The following is a 24523-nucleotide window of genomic DNA, read 5'->3' as shown; positions in this document are numbered from 1 at the left end:
ACCCAACTTTACTTGCTAATAATATTTCAAAACTACTACTCAAAATAATAAAACAAACACACCCATTATTTAATTAAACTTTAGAGTATCATGAAAAACCACTTAAAAGATTACCTTAAAATAATAAGAAAGAAGAATTCGGGCCTTGAGCTAAAACCACATATTTTAAAATACTCCCTTTCGAGTTATAATTTACAAAGCCATAATCCCATCTCCTTAAAGAATTCTAAAAGCCAGATGGTTCATTGGTTTGCATCACAAACGTCCTTTTCCTCTAGTAATTTAAAAGGCGTTACATAATAATGGGTTAGTTTGATATGAGTCAAAAAATTTATAGAAAATTTTATATTTTTAATAATATGGGGTTACTCCTATATTAGAAAAAAATTTGGGGTCTTAAATTTTTTCTCTGAAACAAACTGTTCTGACACGTAACTGTTGCAAACTTTGGGATCCATAATTATTTTTATAAGGGTTTGGCCTTTAAATAATAACTTGAGAATTTAGATAAACACATAATTAATTTAATTAAAAGAAGAAAAACTAAACATTAAGTAAGGGACCGCCGGTAACTTCATGCTTATACTTTTAAAACAATTTTTTTTTTTTTTTTTCTGCGCTACCCAAGCCAACTTATGCACATCAATTAATTTCTAAGACTCGTTAAATATCTTATAAGTCCAATGTTTCAACAGCGACAGATCCATAATTTTTGTTGAGGGAAGCCTCCGTTGCTCCGTCATTATTTACTAAACAATTAATAAAAACTTTAAAAAATCATCAAACCTTAAACAAAGAAAATAATACAATATAAAGAACTTAAGAAAAATGAATGTAATAATGCAATACTTTCCTACTTAAATAAATTCACGAGAAGTAAAATTTTGAGTTAATGTGTTCAGTAAACATTGAGCAAAATCTTCATTTAATTTTTTATTTTTGGCTTTCAAAGATTATAATATAAATTTTCATAATTTTGACCAAACGTAACTTAAGCTAAAGTCAACCAAAATTTAAATTAAGTCAACATTGTGTTGGCTTTTAATATGAATTAATAAAAAAAAAGAATTTTTTTTATATAAACATAAATAGTAACTCAAATTTCTTTATTTATTTTTAGTAGCAGAACAGTGACGTTTGAAATGTAGGAAAGTAGTGGGTAAAAAGTGAAGAATAACATCTTTTAAAATATAGTTAAGGTTTTAATTTGGGAAAGTAAATTCATTCTTAAATATAAAACACAAAATAAACTTAAAAGATACATGTTTTTTTTCCCTTAAATTAGAATAAAAAAGGTCAAAAAAAAAAAAAAGACATAATTCAACCATAAAATAAATTAAATTGAAATGAGTATTACACATATAAAACTGATAAAACAGAAAACAGAGCTAATTGTGATATCTTAATTAATGAAAGCTTTAACAATTTTGGACTTCAAAAGTTTTAAGATTGAATAGCATGAGAAAGAGAATGAGAGAGTAAAGAATTTTGTGGATAAAATTATAAAAAGCAAGTGGAGCCAGAAGAAGAGTGGAGAGTGTTTTAAACTTTTAATATAATGTGAGCTTGGAATATATATATTAATAACAAGTTTTTTGTAGGCCTAAATATATGTATAATAATTCTCATTTTTTAAAAATCTAAGGGTAGACCTAGGTATATATATTAATAACAATTTTTGTGAGTCTATATATTAATAATTTAAAAAAAAAAAAAAAAAAACTTGAGGGTAGGCCCAGGCCTATCCTCAAAGGGGTTGGATCTACCTATGTGTTCCATGGTAAGCCACAAATGTGTGATGGTCCCAGCTCCCAAAGTGGTTCGAATCCAAAAAGTTAATAAAATGAGAAAACATTTTTTATCGTCGGGCCAACCCCTTAGGGTTCCATATAACTGGTTAATTGCTTTTTAATTTTTGTTTATGAACATTGCTTTTTAATTTTTGTTTATGAACATTAAGGATGTACATACTCTAGGCCATGAAGAAACCCTAGTTTTTAACATCCGCCCAAGCCTACGTAGGCTTTACACTGTCGTTTGGTTGTCTTGATAAAGAATTTTTTTTTTTTCTTTTAATTTTACATGATGTACGAGTGTTGAAATAATTTTTCAAAAGGTTATTAATAATTTTTCCATATGAATGGTAGCTTGATAATATATTGAGAGCTTTCTGAAATTTTATTTCATGGAACATGTCCTAATAAAGTTTTTCTAGGAGGTTCTCGTGTCGTAATATTGGTTGTATGTTTTGTTTTAAAAGTTCATATAATATAATCGGGCTCGGCCGGGCCTGGCACAGGAATATGGCCAACCGGGTCTAACTCGGGCCAGTTTTTATTTATTTTTTATTTTTTTATTTTTTAAAGAGACTGCTGGAAATTTCACGAGAATGAAATTTGGTTTTTGTTTCAGTAGCAACAAGACAATAAAAAACAGTAAAGACTATTAGAGAGGCTACAGCTACAAAACAATACAAAATCTTAAAAAAACTTACCGTATCTAACAATTAAACTTGTGGTCCATTCTCAAAGATTATCTAAGTTTGATTCTATTTGCATTTCAGCATATCCTTAACAGATTCAAACTCCAATTTCAGACCATTGATTTATCATCATCTTTGACTAATAATGGGTGCGTTTGGCATATTGTTTTTATCCATATTCCCAATCCTATTCTTCAAATGTTATTTGGCACGTTATTCACAAAATATTATTTTACTTTTTAATTATTTGTAGACCCCATAAGTTTATTAATTTCATTAAATACCCCCAAAAAAAGTTTAAAAACTAACAAAAACACCCCTACCACCAATACTTTCCAGATTCCAGCAACCACCGTCGGTGGTAGTCGGAATCTGTCACAGCAGTCACACGACCACCGAAAATGGTCGGTAATGGCCAGATCTGGCCTTTTCCGGCCAGATCCTTCCCCGCCAGATCCGACCGGTATGTGTGGTTATCCAATTTTCAGGCCAGATTCCGGCGGTGGTGGCCGAAATCTGACACTGCAGGTGATAGGGGTGTTTTTATCATTTTACAATATTTTAATATATTGGGGTGTTTATTAAATTAGCAAACCTTGGAGGCTTTTTCATAAATTTTTAAATTTTATCTCGTAATACTCCTCTATCCAACTATCCATAAAATCTTATCCAAAATAATAAATCAAACGCACCCAATAGTTTGTTTATAGTATGAAGGTGATTATGAAGTACCGATCTACATTAGTGTTACATAATTTTTATTTTTATTTTATGATTTGGGTGTTCGGACCAACTTACACGCACCTTGACTAGTTATTGGGACTTATTGAATACCTTATAAGGTCAATATTTCTAGATAAGTCGCAAATGTAATAGATAACCCTAAGGTCTGGATCGAACCTAGGAAGTCAATAAAGAGAGCAAACAACCTTGACCACCAAGCCAACCTCTTTGGGTAAATGTTACCTGAAGTCGTTCAATCTAGTTTTCATTATACTCCTTATTGATGAAACAATCTTTCGAGAACGCTTGTCTTTTTCATAATATTAATTTCTAGCTAAATCATCCAAATTCTATATCATTTTTCTTAGTTTGTTTTAAATTTTTCATTTGCTTTTTCTTCCCTTTATGATAGGACGACTCAATTTTAGATAGATGGTGGAAACTACCAAGAGGAGTATGTACACTAGGGGCTGAGGGAATTTCTCGTGGAACTGTTAAGTAATGGGTAAAGATGATGAGAGGACACTCTCTCTCCTGAGCCAATCGCACATAATATGAAGAGATGAAATCTATATATATATACACTAATAATCTTTAACTATCATTGGATGATCAAGTAGTTCGATTGAGACTCTTTCGTGTGTTACTTAAGAGATCTTGAGTTCGAGTCCTTAGTTAAGGTGTGCGTAAGCTGATTTGGACACCCCTGGTCATAAAATATATATATATGAGACTAAATGATTCGCAAACACCATATGCATGTTGATGTGTAAACAATTTTTGGTATCTCTCTCGCACTATTTGTCTACGTCAAAGAAATACTCATACCTAGGGATGAAAACCAAGCCAAGTCGCTAGCGAATGGCTTGAGCACGGCTCGGTTTTGGCTCAAATTTGACTTGACTAACGAGTTCGAGTTCGAGTTCAAGTAGCTTGAATAATCTCATAAGTTGAGTTCGATCATTGTACAAAAAACTCAAAAAGCTTGCTTAAGCTTGAAAAGCTCGACTAAAACTCAATTAACAAAGCTCGAATTCGACTTTTAGGTACTTAGTTCAAGTTTAAACTCAATTCATTAAGCTTGAACTCGAACTTAAACTCGGTACTATAGTAATCAAGTCGAGTTCGAGTACCCAGATACTCGACTTGACTCAACTCGATTTCACCCCTACTCATACCTCTCAAAGCATGACAATTACTATGCTAACGCCATGGCATGTGTCATAAAATATATTTTTCTTTCTTTTAAGTAAAATTTTTAGATTCATCTAGAGTCTATATACATGAATAAGGGAAAACATGTGTACGAATAATGCATGTTCATGTTGTATAACATGTAAGGTAGAGAGCAGACATACAAGGATTGGGGACCATGCATGCTAGCTACCTATCTCATCCATCCCTTCTAAAAGATCTTTTATCACATGTAACCATGTGATGGCATGGGCTCTTTTCTTAGTACTGTTTCCCAATTTTCTAATATTTCTATTAAATATCAAGAAAATTTTATTATTAATTATTTTCACACCATATAATATTTAACTTTACATCTTCTCACCCCCACCATTCTCCAGCCTTCATCTTCTTATCGTCATATATATAATGCTGTTAAGATGTTATTTGTGTGTGGTCCTTCAAACTACAGCTCTATATATAGAAGGATTTGCCTTCTATCTCTCTAGTTCTTCTTCTTCTTCATTTGTGTGTTCTGCATAAAGATGAGTAAATTATGGAGAGCTAGCTAGAGATAATATATATATATATATATATGTTTATATCCAAGTCCTGTCATGCTTTTCCACAGCTTTCTTGAACTTCTTACTCAGTTTATCTTCGCTCGAGAAGTTCAAGAAAGCTGTGGGAAGATATGGCGAACGTCAAGGGCTTTTCTTTGTTTATTTGCAGCACGCAATTCTCTTAAACAATGTCAATTCAGCTGGTCTGGTGATTCAATGGAAATTGGCTTGTTGTACTGTTTTCTTGATAATTTTCTTTGATTTATTTTCCAATTTTTTTGTATATTTTTAAATAGTTTCTGAAAGTAGTACAAAACATCAAAGCAGTGTGTTAACCACAGCATTTTAACATATAGCATTCACAGCTGAAATTTACAAATTATACAACAGATAGATATTGAATTCTACATTGGAAAATATTATTGACATATTTCTTTTTTTCTTTCGCTGTATATATCAATTGAGATTTGAGTCTTTGAACCCAAGTTGCGCCCCAAGCCATTAGGCCGAGGGCACAACCGCGCTCCTTCCTCCCCCCCCCCCCCCCCCCCCCCCCCCCCCCCCCCCAAAAAAAAAATCCTATGATTTTACAACGGTGGGTAGAAAATGGCCTCCTGTGTGCTTGCGTTTACGGTTGGCCCAAATCTGAGTTCTCAATAACGCTTCCCGCGACAATCGATGGTGTTTGAAACATAATCTATTAATCTTGTTGTGCGATTACGTTCTCCTGTTTCGTTGTATATATCAATTGAGATTCGCAGAAAACTGGCAGGTATTATCAGATAGATGAAGCAATTAATTAATCAATTAATATCAGTTTTATTGTATTTTATTTTTACTGCACCTCTGTATTTGGAGGAAGAACTAAACAGGTTTAATTTAATTTAATTTTCTTTTCTCCTATGTATGTTCTGAATATATGTTGTATGTTCTGAATATATGTTGTATATTCTGAATTGCAGGGCTTTCATAAGTAGAAATTCTGATTGTTGATGTAAGATGCATGCAATTTGAAGTTGATGAGATATTACCTGTACATTCTGAGCATGGACACAGATTGGCCAACTGTTTGTTTCAGTGTTTGCAGAGAAGATTCCTCTACTTTTCACCCTCTCATTGTCATTCATCAGTTCTTTCTTTTGGTTTCTTCTGCCTTTTATTTTTTAATAATTCAGAACCTCAGCTGTAATCTCATCAATTGTAAGAATAATCATGATTTTCTCTGCTTAATGCTTATTCTGAAAATCTAGGGGACCCTCTAATCAGACCATAACTGGAAATTTCATATATAATTTCATGAGTTTCCACTGTAATTTTTAGCTGTCAAATATTACTTTCTGCTTCCAGTTGTTACTTATGACTGGCCTGTAGCAAAAAAGCCTGGAGAAGATTAATTATGTGTGTTTCAGCAACAGGCCCCCCGGCCCCTACACCACCAAACGCCTTGGAGCTCCGATTCCTTGCTGTTGTGTTGTGTTTGCTTGTGATAATTCTAAAGATCCTCTTCCTGCAGGCATTGGGTCCAATTATTATTTTTCTGCTCTAAAATAAGACAATAGAATCGCTTTCATATATTGAGCTCAAGGCCGGCTAGATTAGGCGTCGGGGAACAATGTCCCTGATGATGGTGGCCCGAAGAGTTGCTGGCATGGAATTTCGCGTCAGGGAAGGCTTGCCCCGCATGCAGGAATAGTGCATTCTGATGCTGGGTCTGCATCGGTGCAAGTTGTTATTCCAGTAGTATTTGTAACTGTTATCCATGTAAGAGTAATATTACTCATATAAAGTTTGTATACAAAACAATGTTATGAAACCCAGACCAAGTCAAGGGGCTGGTTCCCGGGTTTTGCTTGGTTCGCGGATCAGTCACGTCAGCATGTCTAGCAAACACACCCTCGCAAAATTAAATCAGTCCCTATAGGTTTAAAATCCAGCAAACACATCCTTGTGATCTAGGCAAGAAACCGCAAAGTAACCAGGTGGCCAAGATGACGATTAGTGGCCAACCAAAGTTCAGAATGATGGAGGTTTTGATGTGGGATGGTTGGTGCCAGAATTAGAGATTTGGTGACCTAGTTAGCTACCGAACCGATCAAACCGACGGTTCGTTACTATTACGTCGGTCCAATGCTGATGCAATCCGAGTCATAAGCTAAAACCATGTTTTGAGTGTTTTCGGACTGGGAAGGGAGGCAATTCTAGGTCGAACTTGATAGTCCGGTCCAGGTTTAAGAACACTGATACAAAGTCAAATGGCATTGTCCTTTAATTAATATGTTATATATTTTCATTTAATGAGTTTAATATATATTTTCACTCCCCTAATGATTATGTTATATTATATCACTTTAAATACTAGATTTTTTATGCAAATAGGTACTATTATTCTTAAATGTAACGTGGCAATAATCCTAAATATGTTGAAACATATCATTAACTGTTGACAAATTCTTGGTTGGATTTTAATAACTTGAAGCCGTCAACAATTACGCAAAAAAATCGAAAGGTAAAAAAATAAAAAATCAACCATTCGATCAATTCATTATTGCAAAGTTAATTAACAAATTTTTTTTTTTTTTTTTCTTGTGGTATAAATGAATTCTATAATAAATAGCCAAGGTACAATCTCTTTCAGTTATTATTCTAGTTCTAATGGCACAGGGTACAAGTAGTCTATAGCGACCGAATTCAGTTTAAATAACCCAACAGAATCCTGCATTCTGACAAGCAAAACACAGAACAGAGAAGAAAGAAAGATGATTATTCCAGTTCGTTGCTTCACCTGTGGCAAGGTAAATTTTTTATATCTCTGTCTCTGTGTGTGTTTGTATTTGTTTTTGGTTTTGATTAATTTGTTTTTTAGGTTATTGGAAACAAATGGGACACATATCTTGATCTTCTACAGGCAGACTACACTGAAGGGTGATGATTTAATTCCATTGTTTATTTATTATTTTGTATTTGTTTTTCCCCTTTTTATTATTTACTTTCCCTTTTTTTTTTTTCAATAAATATAATTGTTTTCGGTGATAGATTATTACGATTCAAATTCAACGTATTAAAGTGTTTGTTCGTGAATAAATTTTGTGCATTGTTTCATAATTTCAGTGAATTGCTAATTGTTATTCTAATGATCTTAATTGAGTCCATGTCGCTAAGAATGGGCTTGGCATGTGAGATAATAACTATATGGCTAGGTACTCTCCTCTAACAAGTCGGTTTTTAAAGGTGAGTTTTACCCATTTGTGTACCATCCTCTGGGAGGTGGGTTGTGGTTCTCAGCACAGATGGGGCGATGTGGAGGTATAAAGTAAGTTTTGTCGGTATATCGAGCCGTTGTGGACTCCAATTCCAAGTTTATAGCTGTTAACCTCATTGTTGATGTGTGAAACCTCACAAGTGAATATATGTAGTTTATAGCATTTGTGAGAGAAAGTCGTGAAAAGTATTTGTCAACCTATCTTTATTTACATATTTTGAGTAGACCACTAACTTCTTGTTGTATGCAGGGACGCGCTTGATGCATTGGGTTTGGTTCGTTATTGCTGTAGGCGAATGCTAATGACTCATGTGGACATCATTGAAAAGCTTCTAACCTACAATGGTATAATCTCTCTTTCCCTTTCTCTTTGTATCTGAATATATATGTATGTATTTCAGTGATTTCACAGCTGTGGGGTCTTTGATTTCTCTTGTCATTTCCTTGTACTGATTTTGGCGATTGATGCAGCTATGGAGAGGTGTGATACCGGCTGAGCCAGGCGATATTGAGTGAGCTGATGTTTGTTTTCATATATCCTGTTCCTGTCGCACTTTTAGGACAACTTCTTTACTGTAGTTCATCGAAAAGCTTCTGAACTATAATAGCAATCTCTCTTTATTACCTTTTCTCTTTGTATCTATATATTTATGTAGTTCAATGATTTCACAGTTTGTGTGGTTTGATTACTCGTGATTTCTTTTCACTGATTTTCCAGATTGCTGCAGCTCCAGAGAAGTCCGAGACCGGCTGGGGAAGTTTTAAGTTTGTTTTTTCAGATATAATGTACATTTTGCTCTTGTTTGTCAGCTTTTAATACGAGTAATTGCCGACGTTTTATTTTTTGCATCGTTGTAGTTGTACTGTGAAGCAATTCGTCAATTTTGCGAAGCTTGATTCTGTCGAAAAACTCGATTTTCCTGCAATATATCCATGTGGACAGTTTCTGTTTTTTTTTTTTTTAATCACCGGAGTGTTCAGGTCAACTTATATGCACCTCAACTAATCTTCCAAGACCCTGAAACTGTCGATCAGATAAGAGTCTCAGTAACCACCCCTATTAGCGCCCCAATAGTCACCCCAGTTTCTTTGTTTTCTCTCTCTAGCATTATTAGGAATTTGGTACATGGGATTTGGTTGTGCTTATAGTATAGGTGGTGGTTTCAGGCCATGGATTATTATTCTGGCAAAAGATTGAGATAATGTTTTCTTTCATGAAAGTAAATTAATATACTGTTTGGATCTATTTTCTTCCAAATCTTTACTTTGATGGATGTCTAATGGAAAAAAGTGTTGATGGGAGTTCAATTTTTTGAGTTCATTTTCTTTCAATTAGAGCTCATAAATCTTAAATCACTTCTGCCAGTTATAATGTGGATAAATGAAGCTAAATATATGTATTATCTCTAATTTATAGTGGTTTTTAATTGAAGGGTGGCTAGAGAATTATTCTGTTTGGGTGAGAATTGGGAAATATGATTTTGACTCTTCAGGATAAAGGAAGTTTATTTATTTTTATGATTGAGCTGTCTGGTCCAGTTTATGTGCACTTTAATTAATCCCCCCGGACCTTAGAACTATCAGTCGAGTAAGAGTTTCAATAGTTATCTTTACTAGCAATCGAGAAAGGACTTGAACTCGAGACCTCTTAAATAATATATCCAAGAGTTCTTATTAAACCATACGTCACCTAGAGGTAGTTAAGGAAATTTAAGTGACATCAAGTTATACAAATCATTCTGTATCACGATAATAAATCTAAATACCATTTGCAAATAAATATCCCGGATAATTCATTTTTCTCTTATAACCATATAGAATAATACTACTCATCCTAAATGTTGTGTTCCCTTGTGTGACTGATGGATAAATTAGTGGTTGAGGTGTTAAATGATATATCAACAACTTATGAAACGACACATCGTTTGGGGTAGAAAATTTGGGATTTATTTGGGAAGGTTAATATTACATTGATTTTGATCTCTACATTATAAATATTTGAGAATATTTTAATATAAAGTTAATTACAATAATCCTTCCAACGTCAACAAAAACTCAACCATAGTTAAGCTTTGAGTATTAGAAATAAACGGTTAAGGCATAATTATGTAAATATTTGTATACTCATAATAGTGTAAGTCTTAACGGTTCATTACCAATTCACTTCATAGAAAAAATAATAATAATAATAATTATTATTATTATTTCAAAAACCTCAAAAGAATTTTTATTGTTTAATCAAACCGCAGAAGAGTCAATAAATTAACCCTTTTATTTATAATAAAACTTATGTTTTAATAGCAAAATTTGTAGACAAACTTATAGCAAAACAACTAAATTAAACGAGTTGAAATAGCACCAAAAATACTAATTTTCACCATAAATTTATGTAATTGTTTTAATTAGCATATTATATTTTTCAGAGAGATGACATAATAAATTTTAAAATCATTATCATTTGGTTAAAATCCAAATAAACTTCATCAAAAACTCCTTTTAAAATTTTCAAAAATCTATCATCAAGGAGAAAAAAGAAAAAAAGAAAAAAACAAATCCACGTATATTTTAACAAATCTAAAATTAGGTAAATTATATTATTTAACCCTAATTTTGGATAAGATTTTTGAAATAGTATTGTTAAGTTGAGTTGAATTATTATTACGAGAATATGATTTGAATAAAATGTGTTTGGTAGATTATTTTGACTTTGCTATTTGAGTTGAATAAATTGTTGAATATTTGTTTGGTATATTTTTTTTTTTTTTTTTTTTTATAAATGACCTATTGATACAATATTTGGGTGCAATTTTTTTAAATAATTTATTATTATAACCTAAAAACTTATCAATTTATATTTTAATAATATTAAATATTTGATTGGTAATTTCGTAACCACTAAATTAAAATCAAATTTTCCATATTAATTTCAAGTACTAATCCAATAGTTTAAAAACACCACATTAATACATATATGACAAAACTACCAATTATCATCCCTTAAAATCGTTTGTACACCTATACTCAATTAACGACTACGATATGATCATATGTGATATCCACATTTCAATCATTATGTTATCCCGTAGAGTCGTCATGTCGTCTATAATACGTTATTGTGGTTGACTCGATCCCTCTCTATTTCTGCCCCGTTTTGACCATTAAAATATAATGACTGAGCTGTACGCCGAAATAGTGCAAATCGGCCGAAATGAGCTTCGCGAGAGGTTGAATGCAGGTGGAAGAGAGAGTTGTAGTTGTGCTGGGTTTATGTGTTTGAATGTAGGTGGAAGAGACAGTTGTAGTAGTGGTAGGAAGAAGACGAACTGGTGAAAAAAGAAGGAGAAAGAAGGAAAAGAGAAAAGCACTTGTAGATGGCAGGTGGAAGAGAGAGTTGCAGTGGTGGTTGGAACTGAAGAAATAAAGAAGAAGAAGAAGAAATAAATAAAAAAGAAAGAAGGAAAAGAGGAAAAAACTTGCGGATGGCAGGTGGAAGAGAGAGTTGTTGCGGTGGTTGGAAGAAGAAGGGCCGAAAAAATAAAGAAGAACAAGAAGAAAGAAATAAAAAAGAATGAAGGAAAAGATAAAAAAAAACTGCAGATGGCAAGCCCCACAAACAGAATGGTCAAAAATGTCAGGAATCCAATTTTTGGGATACATTTCCCTGATTAATAAAACAAAGAGCAATACTAGTTTTACAAAGACACACATACAAAGGGGGTATATAAAAATAATCTCTACTTTTGATTTTCATGATTTCTCTTTTTCTGTTTTTTCTTTATTTTTTTTCTTTCGGATGATGTCACTTTGTAACTCTCTTTGTATGAGTCTTTATAAGGATAACATTTTTCTTAAAACAAATACACATTCAGAAAATTGGAGCCCAAATAGTATCATAAATAGTAAGTCAAACGCTACCCTAAAGTATCTTACAATGTAGCCAAACTCAATTTTCTAATTTGTTAAAGTTCGAAATTGCCCCCAGTAACAATTTCATAAACCTTAAATCAAAACTCACTATCTAAATCTTTAAACTATACCAAATCTTCGTTTTCCCAATTGAAGGAGGTGTTATTGAATGATTTTGTTCACATTTTGAAAGCTCCACAAAGAGAGAAAATGTACAATATGTTGCTAGAAACTTGTAAACATTTAATTTTTTTTGTAACTTGTCAAACGTATGTTTAGGAAACATGTAAATTTAAAGTATTTTTTTGTTAGATAGTTGTTTTGATCTGTTAATTGAATTTATATTTCTCCGGGCATGATGAAAATGGAAGGTTATAGGCATTTGTGGAGGTGAATTGATAGGCTGTATTGGACTTATCGATCAAAAAACAATCAAGAGGTTGAAGACGACATCTATCTTATACCCTTTATCAACAAGTATTGAACATTACAGTGACCAATATGAGCCCAATAGAAAGTATCAAACAATTGGACAAAATGCTTAATGTCCAATACTCATCCTATTTATAGGTATCGAAAATTTCTTGATTTTTCTGAAAAACCAACCAATAGTCTAATATCACCCAAAACGGCATTTTAGTCGATTTTTAACTATCCCCTTTGCCTTATTTCACTAGAAAACGCAATTAACAACAACACATTTCACATAAAAATCAACCCCTCAACAATTTTAAATCAATAAAATCCCTAAACCCAACCAAAAACACAACGTANAGCCAAACGCTACCCTAAAGTATCTTACAATGTAGCCAAACTCAATTTTCTAATTTGTTAAAGTTCGAAATTGCCCCCAGTAACAATTTCATAAACCTTAAATCAAAACTCACTATCTAAATCTTTAAACTATACCAAATCTTCGTTTTCCCAATTGAAGGAGGTGTTATTGAATGATTTTGTTCACATTTTGAAAGCTCCACAAAGAGAGAAAATGTACAATATGTTGCTAGAAACTTGTAAACATTTAATTTTTTTTGTAACTTGTCAAACGTATGTTTAGGAAACATGTAAATTTAAAGTATTTTTTTGTTAGATAGTTGTTTTGATCTGTTAATTGAATTTATATTTCTCCGGGCATGATGAAAATGGAAGGTTATAGGCATTTGTGGAGGTGAATTGATAGGCTGTATTGGACTTATCGATCAAAAAACAATCAAGAGGTTGAAGACGACATCTATCTTATACCCTTTATCAACAAGTATTGAACATTACAGTGACCAATATGAGCCCAATAGAAAGTATCAAACAATTGGACAAAATGCTTAATGTCCAATACTCATCCTATTTATAGGTATCGAAAATTTCTTGATTTTTCTGAAAAACCGACCAATAGTCTAATATCACCCAAAACGGCATTTTAGTCGATTTTTAACTATCCCCTTTGCCTTATTTCACTAGAAAACGCAATTAACAACAACACATTTCACATAAAAATCAACCCCTCAACAATTTTAAATCAATAAAATCCCTAAACCCAACCAAAAACACAACGTATAAACCCTAACCAAACCAAATTCATTTACACATGTCCTAGTCACAACAATCAACAAGCAATAAAATCAATTCCCCAATTAACAAACATCAAAATAACTTCAAATTATCACAATAACATCAGCCCAATCAACATAGTTCAAAAAATTATCAAAAAAAACTTACATACAAATCGCACAATGCCATGGGTTTAGGGTTTCAATTTTGAATGATTTTAGAGGAGGGAATTGGTTTTCTTGGGCTATCAATTGTGAAGAGAATGGAGATTGGGTTTTTAAATATGGGGACAATTTCGTCCAATAAATTTGTGAGGGTTTGGTGTGGTTAGATGGTGAGATCATCAATTAGGGTTAAATATGTAATTTCACATAAAATGTGACAATGTCAACGAAGTTCACCCTATTATTCTATTAACTTAAATAAAAAATGGAAGGTCCAGATTCAATAATTACAGGTGGCTCCACTCACAACCACTCATCAAAATCAACTAGGAAAACTCATGTCTCTAAACAGAAAAAGAAAATAAAATAAATTTATAAATAAAATAAATACAGGGAATGGACCCAAAGTTCATGTCCAACTAGCAGTGAATTTACGCTCCTATCCTCATTCAATATAAATAGAGTCAGATTTATCTCCAATAAAAGGCCTGAAACAAAAGGAAGCTTATAAAGTGGTAGCCCTAGCCCTCGGTCAATTCTGGTCTGGTCCATTAGGGTTTTTTTTTTTTTGTTTTTGTTTTCCCAGAGCTCTAAACCTTCAAGCTCAAGCCCATTAACTCCTTCTTCTACCTCCAATTTTCCCCTGTAACCAAAATTCAAATTTTTATTTTTATTTTTGATTTTTCTTCCAAATTCCCCAGAAATTTTCAATTCGGAAACCCTAGATTCGAGTTTTCTTAGCGTTTCTCGGCCTTTCTCTCGCCCTTTACTTCTTTAGATCCGTCAGTAAAGGTGAGCTTCTCTGTCTCTGTATGTGTATTCGATTTTTAGTAGTTTTCTTGTTTTTTATTGCTATTTTCGTGCTCTTTGGGATTTTTTTTTTTAGATCTGGTTTTGATTTTTTTCTCGTTTGATCTTAATACTTCTGGGTTTGGTTCGAAATATTCTATTTTTGGATTAATTTTGAGCTTTTTAGCTTAATTATGTATCCTTCGTTGTTAGTTGTTGTGTTTGGGGTTTTGTTTTCGGCGTTTTGTTTCTTGGTTTGGTTCATACTCCTTCTTGTTTGAATTTTTTGTTATAGAGTTCTTCACTTTATGCTAATTTATGATAATTTTGTGTAGTTATACTAGGTCCATGTTTTCTAGTGTTTTATAATCGTGAGCTGTCCTGTTGGAAGGTTAGCTCGGTGTAATACTTGACTAATTTTGTGTAAAATCTAAATTTATTATCAATAGCCGAGGTACAACTGTTTTCAGCTATGATTCTCGTTCTTAAAGCACAGGGTACAAGTAGTGTGAAGCAGGCCTGAGGTGTGTGTTTAGAGGAGCTCTGTTGCCCTTTTTGTAGATGATTGTTTATTAGTTATGTTTCACAAGTAGTAGACTGAATATATGATGGGCGTCTTTCTGTCCTTAATGGCCCAGGTTTTCCTGGTGGCTTGTTAAGTTCACCAAGTAGGTGAATTTTATCCTTTGTAGCTTGAGAGTGTTGTCTAGTGTAGGGCAATTAGCACCCAACTTCATCTGGAAAGAACTTAGATTGCTTTTTGCAAATTGTGCTGTGTAAATTGAATCCATTCTTGTAGTGGTTTTTTCTATTTTCTAATTATTACCGTGCTTAGTTTATGGTTGAAGGAGTTTATAATATGCAGGAAGTATTTTTTAGCTATACAAATTATTAGTTCATTATGTGTGATACAGGGTCCGTGTCTTCCTAGTGGATCTAACTGCCAATTTATGTAGATTTTGCTTCTATTATCATCCCTTTTAAAGTTTCCAGGTTTTGGGCAAGCATTCAGTTTAGTTGTTTTCTAGCGCTGATGGAACTGTTGCAAGGTGCACTTAATCCTGTGATTCAATTCTTGTGATGAATTTTCTCTGCTGTCTTTTAAGGGGTGATTATCATTGTAAAAAGAATATGTAATTTAAAAAGGCATAACTTATTCTCTAGAGTAATATCCCTTTAAATTATATCTCTTCTTAAAGTTGTTTGGATGACACTTATTGTGAATTTTGTCATGGGATTTGTAATTGAGTGGGTGTAATGTAGGAGTGGATTTCTGATCAACTTTCTAAGTTTTTTGTCATTAACATACATTTCTACATTTCCTATTAAAAAAAAAAAAAAAAAAAAAAAAAATTGAGTAGATCTAACGTATGAAATTAAAATAGTAGTTGTAACATGTTGCATAGCCTTTTTTTTTTCATTCCAAAACAACTACTGAACTGTTATTGTGCATTTAAGCATATGGAATACAATTTCAATTGGGAGGTTTCTATGTTTTACTTTGGGATATGAATTACAGTGATAAAGATTATGACTATCTTCTAGATATGAGACAATTGTCTAATAGGAAGTACAGCCTTCCTCTTCGAACATTTAGAAAGTCTACCTTGTATATGAATAGCCAAGGATGTTGGTGAACTTTGAACCAGCTTGGCTGCTTATTGCTTGAAAATTTATAATATCTGTCTTTCATTTGTATCTGTGAAATTTGTTTGATACTGTATTGCTTTGTTATGTTTCTATTACTTTGTCTACAAGAAGTTTTCAATAGTCTACTTCAGTTGTTATTTGTAATAATTGAAGCTTTTAATGCTGCAGTCTTCTTCTTTGCTGGAGTCTCCTATTGAGATGGATTCCCCTATTGCAGCTGTGATGCCTACTACACCTATTGATAACAATGAACCACCTGGTTCAGAAACTCAGCCTAATAAGCGTAGGAGAAAGAAGTCTATTGTGTGGGAATACTTCACTGTAGAAACTGTTGGAGCTGGATGTACTAGGGCCTGCTGCAAGCAATGCAAGAAATCATTTGCTTACATTACCGGTTCAAAGCTAGCTGGAACCAGCCACCTCAAACGACATATTACCATGGGAATATGCCCAGTAAGCCGCCAGAAAAATCAACAATCTCCATATACTCCAAATTCCAAAACAGGGAATGCCACTGATCCTCCCAAAAGACGCTACAGATCACCTGCTGGAATTGCTAGCATCCCTTTCAATCAGGATCGCTGCAGCCATGAAATAGCTAAGATGATCATAATGCATGATTATCCCCCGCACATTGTTGAACATTCTGGTTTTGTTGATTTCGTTCATACTCTTCAACCCCAGTTTAATGTGGTCAGCTTCAACACCATCCAAGGGGATTGTGTGGCAATGTACCTGAGAGAGAAGCAAAGCCTTTTGAATTTTATCAGTGAAATTCCTGGACGTGTGAACCTTACATTGGATTTGTGGACTTCAAATCAAACTGTTGGCTATGCAGTCCTAACAGGGTACTTCATTGATGGTGATTGGAATTTGCATCGTCGGATTCTTAATGTTGTTATGGTTCCTTCACCAGATTCAGATGTTGCCTTTAATCAAGCTCTTGTGACTTGCCTATCTGACTGGCATCTGGAGAGCAAGTTGCTGACCCTCACACTTGATCGCTCCTTTTCAAATGAAACCATAAATCAACATCTCAGAGGCTGCCTTCCTGTCAAGAATCCACTTATGTTGAATGGTCAGTTGTTAATAGGGAATTGCTATGCTCGCGTTATAAGTCGTTTGGCACAGGCTGCAATAGGAGCAACCGGGGCAGCTGTCAAGAAAATCCGTGATAGTGTAAAGTATGTCAAAACTTCAGATGCTCATGAAGAGAAGTTTCTTGAGCTGAAGGAACAACTTCGAGTGCCCAGCACAAAAGAACTCTTCATTGACGACCAAACTAAATGGAACACAACTTTCCATATGCTGGTGGCTGCTAATGAGCTAAAGCAAGTATTTTCTTGTTTAGAAACCTATGATCCCGATTACCACATAGTCCCCCCATCGATGGATGAGTGGAAGCAGGTAGAAATTCTCTGCATATACTTGAGGTCTTTCTTTGATGCAGCCAACATAGTAACTTCTCCGATATACCCAACTGCCAGTGCCTTCTACCATGAAGTGTCAAAAATTCAATTAGAGTTGACACAAGCAGCCATGAGTGAAGATCCCTTTGTCAGCTATCTGACCAGACCTTTGAAAGAAAAGTTCAATGAATATTGGAGAGAATGCTTTCTTGTTTTGGCGATTGCTGTTGTTATCGATCCAAGGTTCAAAATGAAGCTCATTGAGTTCAGTTTCTCTAGGATATATGGTGAGGATGCTGAGACGTGGATCAAGGTTGTTGATGATGGCATTCATGAACTCTTTGATGAATATCTTGTGCATGCACTTCCTCCTCCAGATGCTTTTATGGAAGAAACAAATGAGGTCCTCCCAAAAACTGAAACTATTCAAGAACAAATCCCCCAAGAAGACGCTCAACTAGAAGATATCCCTGAAGAAGGAACCTATCAGGAAGGACATCCTCAAGAAGGGAACTATCAAGGACACTATCAAGAAGGAAATCCTCAAGAAGCACACTATCAAGAAGGAAATCCTCAAGAAGGGACCTATCAAGAAGGAAATACTCAAGAAGTGATCTATCAAGAAGGAAATACCCAAGAAGTGATCTATCAAGAAGGAAATACTCAAGAAGGGACCTATCAAGAAGGGACCCATCAAGGACTTTCTGAAGAATTACCGCATAGCTCTCAAGAAATGCCTCTTATTACTATTGGAGATGGGCTCTCAGATTTTGAAGTCTACATCTGTGAGCTTGCAAGTACTCAGCCATCGAAATCAGAATTAGATCAGTATCTTGAAGAATCACTGTTGCCTCGTGCACAAGAGTTTGATATTTTGGATTGGTGGAAACTAAACCAACTGAAGTATCCAACTCTTTCCAAGATGGCTTCTGATATTTTGTCAATACCATTGTCTACAGTTGCTCCTGATTCTGTGTTCGACACTACTAGCAAGAAGATGGATGCCTACCGGACTTCACTGCGTCCAGTGACATTGGAGGCTCTGATTTGTGCCAAGGATTGGTTCCAGTATGCATCATTATCATCTGATTTCACTAATTCAATTGTGAAAATGGAATTTTAGGGGTTTAGGTTTTGTTTTCCTCTTACAGGATAGATGGTTTTGCTCCCAAGGTTTTTAGGTGTTGGTTGATAGCAGTTGTCATTTAGTTTTTGTTTTCCTTTTTTCCTACTGTGATCTTTGTTATTATGAAATATTTTTAGTGTAGGATACAATTATGCTGCTTTAGGAATTGCTGATTTGCTAGTGTTCATGAATGCAGTGAATTAAAGTTCAAGTTAATGTCATATCTTGCTAACTTCAGCTATCCTTGGCCCTGAATTTAGTTTTCGGCTATTATTACGTTCTTTTATCTCTTATAGAAAGATTGGCAGGTATAAACTTGGAATATTCAAGCATAAAATAATGCTATACATATGGATTCTATATATGAATAAATTATTGAAAGAGTAAATAAAATAGTGACTTTGATGTGATTACTCAAAGGGAGTGGTTCGAAAAATCTCTGACGTGGATATTCAAATGGTGTTGAGTTTGAATCCTCTTTCTTTCTCAATTGTTAACGTATAATTTTTAAAACACTATTTAACTATCTTATTTAATGTGAACAGTAAAAACACTTGTTTTTTTAATATTTACATCGTCAAATTCAAAATCAAATCTTATTCTATTTAATTCAAAATATATAATTACCTTTTACAATAAAAATTTATAAATTAACAAAAATGTTCTTATCCACCTAAGCCACTGCGAGCCTCGAGAAACCATCATTGGCACCAATGTCAGAACGATGGCTGTTTTTTGGCTTGATCTATCATATATTTAGTTAGAAATTATTAGATCTATGATGATCATATCTTGGACGTCGTTAACTACCAGATTTTGGCAGTTTGACGACTGCATCATTGTCCGATCATATCAGCATATATATATATATATATTTTAAAACTTCTAATTAAGGCAGTTTAAAAAATAATGGGACAAATAGAACCACCATTTTGAAAATTATTGTTGGGCTCGTACCAGGGAATTTAAAGTGGCCCAAATATGAGGCAACCCAACTCAAAACCTAACAAAATCGGACTTGACCCAACTTCCTTGCAAAAGTTAAGTTTATAACTAAAGGAACCAAAACAAAATCCAAACTCGCAACATTTCTCAATCATCCTTTACTTTGCTTCTTCAAGAAACTAAAATATAAACATAAAAGCAAAACTTCAAAACAAAAACACAAAAAAACACTTCCAAAGAAAGAAAGAAAGAATCACTTCCTGTAGCTCTTAAAGCTATCCTTTTCTCTCTCTTCACAATACTTCCTTATATAAACACCTCCCAATTCTCCTTCTTCTTCAATTCACAATCACACGGAGAAAAAAAAAAAAAAAAAAAATATCCCAATATTATCATACATGTCTCTAGCTCATCGACCTCGTGTTATTGTTAATGGCGTCCAAAGAATGAGAACTTTCCATTACTTCAGGTGCCAAAATTGCCGACGAGTCACTCGTCTCTCCTCAACTATAAACCCCTTTGACCTCTTTTGCCCACATTGCTCTCATGAGCTTCTTCACGAGCTCGACCTTTCCAGGCCGCGCTTCTTCTCTCCTAATTTTCCCAGCCATGTCGCGCCCGCGCCCCCGTCGCGCTTACTAGACTCTTTGGCTCTCACCCTCGACCCGTCAACACGACAGGAACGAAACAGAAACATTGAAAGAAGAACGAGATGGGTACTCGAATCCGATCACCGAAACAACAGCACCGAAGACAACCTCCAGTCGTGGATATCTCTCCATTTCGACAACCCAACTCGCCCGCCGAGACCTGTTACAATGCCGGAACTCGAGCCTCGAGATAATAATAATAATAATAATAATGATAATATCAATTATGCCGACGTTGAGATGGACTCAATGCATCAGATCATTGAAGAAATGACTCAAAACGATCGACCAGGGCCGCCTCCGGCAGCACGTGCAGTGATCGACGCGCTGCCGAGAGTGAGAATCTCGGAGTATCATTTGATGCAATCTTGTCCAGTTTGCAAAGAAGAGTTCGAGGTTGAAGGGGAGGTTAGAGAGCTGCCATGCAAGCATTTATATCATTCTGAGTGCATAATCCCGTGGCTGAGGCTTCACAATACGTGTCCTGTGTGTCGCTACGAGGTGAAAGATCGAGATGAAGATCAAGATGAAGAGAATGACAATCGGAATGAGAATAATGGGTACAGGTTCGAAGAAGAGCTAGCTAATAATATAGATTGGCTATGGAGTCAGCTAACGTGTTTGAGACCAGTTCGTGCGTTATCGGAATGGAGTCGACGATACTTTGATTTTACGGAGAGCAGAGCGACAGCGTCTGGTGGAGGTCAGCTCTTCAATCTTCTTGCTCTCTATTTTCTTATGCTCTTATTTTCTATTGTTATTATGCATGCATTGTACTAGTTTACAGTAGTTGTTACAGTGACTCGCACGAGGTGAGAAGCACGAGCTCCCTAACTGCACTAACCTGGAGATGGCTCAGACGATCTCAGCAAAATGCCTCAATTTCATGTCAAGGATCCATATCATCATGGCTATACCCCTTTGAAAGATTGACAATTATCTCAGTTAGCCCCATCAAGGTCGTCAACACACACCCAGCTGGCCAAATAAAGCCCAAAATGTTGTGAGCCAAGTTAGTGTCGGATAAACATGTGGAAGTGACCCCACGACGAATACCTTGCCCCGTTTGGATATCATTTCTCGAGCTGAAGCGTGCCGAGCCGGGCAGGCACAAGCTTTACAACCACAAAATCTTTATGTCTTTCTCTTTGTTTGGCTAGACAATTTGAATCGAGCCAACTTTTGTGCGTCCCCTTGACTCCTTTGATGACCTAACTATCCACCCAGGAAGCATGGCCTATCTGCCCCAAACGTAGGTAACTGATTCTACTTTCTTAAGCTAAGAACTTTTTAACTTAAGAGAGTAGGGGACAAACTATATAGGCCAAAAATCCTGACGAGGTCCAATCGCAACAATGATATATGACGGCCCAGAGTCTTGGCCCAATCCTAATTGGATCCATGCTTAGAATACCTTGGGAACTGTCTGCTTTATGAGTTGGGCCATCTCCCGAGTTAAGCTAAACTGGGTCTGACCCATTCTCTCACAACAGTTCATGACAAGGATTAGAATCCTAACCAAATTCCTCTTTTGACAAGATGCCGTATCTCACCCAAAGAGGGAAGCCTTAAGAGATAAAGGTAAAAATACCAATCTCTTCCTGAAAAGAGAGTTCTCCTACCAAGTAGGACTCCGAGTCCTACTAGGATTCAAGCCCTTGAGGTTCACCATATAAACTGAGGTCAATAGGACCACCCTGAAGCTATGGACTACGTACCTTCAAGCCTCCTCTCGCTTCGCTAAAGTTCCAATTGATACGCAAGAAGACACTCCACAAGTCCATCAAGGTTGTTAGTGGCTCTCTTCACAAGATTCTACCTTCAGTTGTAAATTTTATCGTTTACGCTACTAAAAACCCCTCAAAATCGCTACAGTTGTTTACCCTCAAAACCGCTACCATGAAACTCCCAAGCAGACCCTAAGTCAAAGATAGGCTGCAACCATTCAAACAAGATTTCGAATTTTAAATTTTGATTTTTTGGTTTCATGTAAATTGATTATTCTGCCCTTCTTTAGAAGTAAGTTTTGACCCTCACACCCTTCTTTAGAATGAAATTTACTAACGAGTCTAGCCTATGGGTGGGAAAATGGAATTTTGAAACTTTTTGGTTGGGAAATGTCATTAAGGCAAACCTTGGGTGGGAAAAAGTCGTTTACTCTTTGGGGGCATTTGGATCGGGGGTCTACAAGATAAGGGGGGTAATCTTCATTTATTGCAAGATTCCAGTGTTTGGTTTGCAAGTAATAAAATATTACTGGAATCTTTTATTGTAAATATTGTTTACTGTTGGTAATGTAGGGGGTAATTCAATACCCTCCCCCACCATTGGGATTAAAACATTACCAGGGTAATATGATTTTTCTACCCATTTTGCCCTTAATTAAAAACCATTTCAGACACAATTGGCCTCGAATGTCTACCAAATAATAATTACCTAGCCCCTTATATTTGAGAAATTAGCTAAAACACCCCAGCCACCAAAAAGTTTAAAAGTTAACAAAATACCCCAAGCCACCCAAGACCACCGCTGGTAGTGACTTACCACCGTTGGTCATTAGCGTCAGTCACCGTAATAGTGCACAACCGGTGGGATTTGGTCGGTCATGTGCCAGTAAGGCCTTTTATCCATGGCCGCAAATGACCAGATCTAGTATTTTCATGGCCGTGAAATGGCCATAGATCTGGCCTTTTTTGGCACCGGAAATGGCTTTGCCGGTGCATGATTGGCCATATATGACCAGTCGTGTGCCATTCTGCCAATTACTAGTGGCAGCCGACAATGGTGGTTGGCTGCCGACAATGGCTTGGGGTGGGTGGGAGTGATTTTGCTATGAATTAAAGTTTTATATGGCTGGGGTGTTTTAGCAAAATTTCAAATGTAGGAGGTTAAAAAGAAATGATTCAAAAAATAATAATAAAAAATACTATTATATTAATAGTTAAAAAGGAGGGCAGTTTAGTAATCTGTATAAAATACACACCCATTTATCCTCCCAACCAAACATATTATTCACAATTTATTCAAACCAACCAAACACTTTTTCTAAACATTCCCAATAATTTTCAAGGTGTTCTTTCTTTCCGTTAATATAATATCCCCCTATAATAAAACATTATAGGATCCAAATGCCCCCTTTGAAATAAATAAGTAACACATGGTAGTGCTCTTGGCTGATTCTGTAGCAATTTATCAAAGCCATAACAACAACAATGATGAAAATATAATGTATGTATTTAATTATGTTTGTGTTTATGTTGTTGAAAAATTGCTTCTTAGCCATGTATGAATATGATTATCCTAACACTAAACACTTACACTACCTACTGGCTGTTAATCTTTCTACATGCTTAGTTTTTTATAATTTTGGTTGGTTCTTAGATGATAACAATCTTTTTTTTTTTAATGATTCATGCAGTTTCCAAATTCAACAATGGAAGGAAGCCTTTTTATTTTTTCTTACTCAAATTGAAGTGATTTATTTTATTTGAAAAAAAAATGCTAATGTCTTTATATTTGTTGTGCGATAAAAATCCCCAAAATAGACCAACCAAAAAAGCCCAAACTAAGTAGAGAAACTGGGGCTCATCCTAGCGCAGAGTGAGCATAAAGCTTGAGAAGAAGAAATGTTTGGTGCCACTATCGACGTCTTGTCCCCCAACGGCGACGATCAACTCGATATCGCGATGACTACCAACTCTACACAACAATCCACCTTAATCGAGGACACCCTTGATCCACGCATGCGCAAGGATGAGCATCCCACTAGTCCAGTGAGGAACTACGCAAGGTGTTGGAGTAGGTGCCCTAGAGCCAATCAATTATTGTAGAAATGTCCATAGTCCCAGTATTATTCTGACCAAGGACACAGATAATACAATAAGACTATCATAGTGTTGAACAACCATGTTGAAAGGCAGTGACTGATCTCACTTGTCAAAGTTGTTCACCGATAACCTGATGCAACACATGGGTGCTTGCAGTAGGCAAGTTCACTAGACTAATTGACCAGAGGATTCCATATAGATGGTAACCCTAGTGTCTATGGAACAAATCCTTTAATGAATGGTGGTGCATGTGATCCTTAGACTTGAGATCACCGGAGCGCCTTGTGCACCAATTGGTATAGTTTAATACTA

The 24523-nt window shown here is 35.0% G+C and overlaps 3 protein-coding genes across 4 annotated transcripts; all 3 read left to right on the top strand.

Annotated features, from left to right (window-relative positions):
* The first annotated feature begins 7676 nt into the window (after nt 1-7676).
* On the top strand, nt 7677-8712 carry LOC116144723 (DNA-directed RNA polymerase subunit 10-like protein). Its single transcript, XM_031430162.1, has 4 exons — nt 7677-7733; nt 7805-7863; nt 8451-8545; nt 8672-8712. The coding sequence occupies exons 1-4, from the start codon at nt 7698-7700 to the stop codon at nt 8695-8697; spliced, it is 216 nt and encodes a 71-aa protein (XP_031286022.1). The 5' UTR covers nt 7677-7697; the 3' UTR covers nt 8698-8712.
* A 5664-nt stretch (nt 8713-14376) lies between these two features.
* Nucleotides 14377-19065, top strand: LOC116144732 (zinc finger BED domain-containing protein DAYSLEEPER-like). Of its 2 annotated transcripts, XM_031430170.1 has the most exons (3): nt 14377-14607; nt 15519-15653; nt 16423-19065. In XM_031430170.1, the coding sequence occupies exon 3, from the start codon at nt 16453-16455 to the stop codon at nt 18784-18786; it is 2334 nt and encodes a 777-aa protein (XP_031286030.1). In that variant the 5' UTR covers nt 14377-14607; nt 15519-15653; nt 16423-16452; the 3' UTR covers nt 18787-19065. The 2 variants fall into 2 exon arrangements, with proteins under 2 accessions (XP_031286030.1, XP_031286028.1); XM_031430168.1 differs by lacking the exon at nt 15519-15653.
* A 1027-nt stretch (nt 19066-20092) lies between these two features.
* LOC116144742 (E3 ubiquitin-protein ligase RING1-like) lies at nt 20093-21140 on the top strand (the record flags this gene model as incomplete). Its single annotated transcript, XM_031430176.1, has 1 exon — nt 20093-21140. A coding segment is annotated over exon 1 (1008 nt), but the record flags the coding sequence as incomplete, so codon positions are not given.
* Between the last annotated feature and the right edge of the window lie 3383 nt (nt 21141-24523).

This window comes from Pistacia vera, unplaced genomic scaffold (assembly GCF_008641045.1).
Source record: "Pistacia vera cultivar Batoury unplaced genomic scaffold, PisVer_v2 Contig454, whole genome shotgun sequence".
NCBI classification, from domain to species: domain Eukaryota; kingdom Viridiplantae; phylum Streptophyta; class Magnoliopsida; order Sapindales; family Anacardiaceae; genus Pistacia; species Pistacia vera.
This window is presented reverse-complemented; position numbering and strand designations above follow the sequence as displayed.

Excerpts from the sequence above, each read along its gene's own strand:
- LOC116144723 (XM_031430162.1), top strand. The coding sequence starts at position 7,698 with ATGATTATTCCAGTTCGTTGCTTCACCTGTGGCAAG. Across the intron at positions 7,734-7,804 it reads GTTGCTTCACCTGTGGCAAG|GTTATTGGAAACAAATGGGA; the intron begins GTAAATTTTTTA and ends TTTGTTTTTTAG. Across the intron at positions 8,546-8,671 it reads AAAGCTTCTAACCTACAATG|CTATGGAGAGGTGTGATACC; the intron begins GTATAATCTCTC and ends CGATTGATGCAG.
- LOC116144732 (XM_031430168.1), top strand. The coding sequence starts at position 16,453 with ATGGATTCCCCTATTGCAGCTGTGATGCCTACTACACCTATTGATAAC.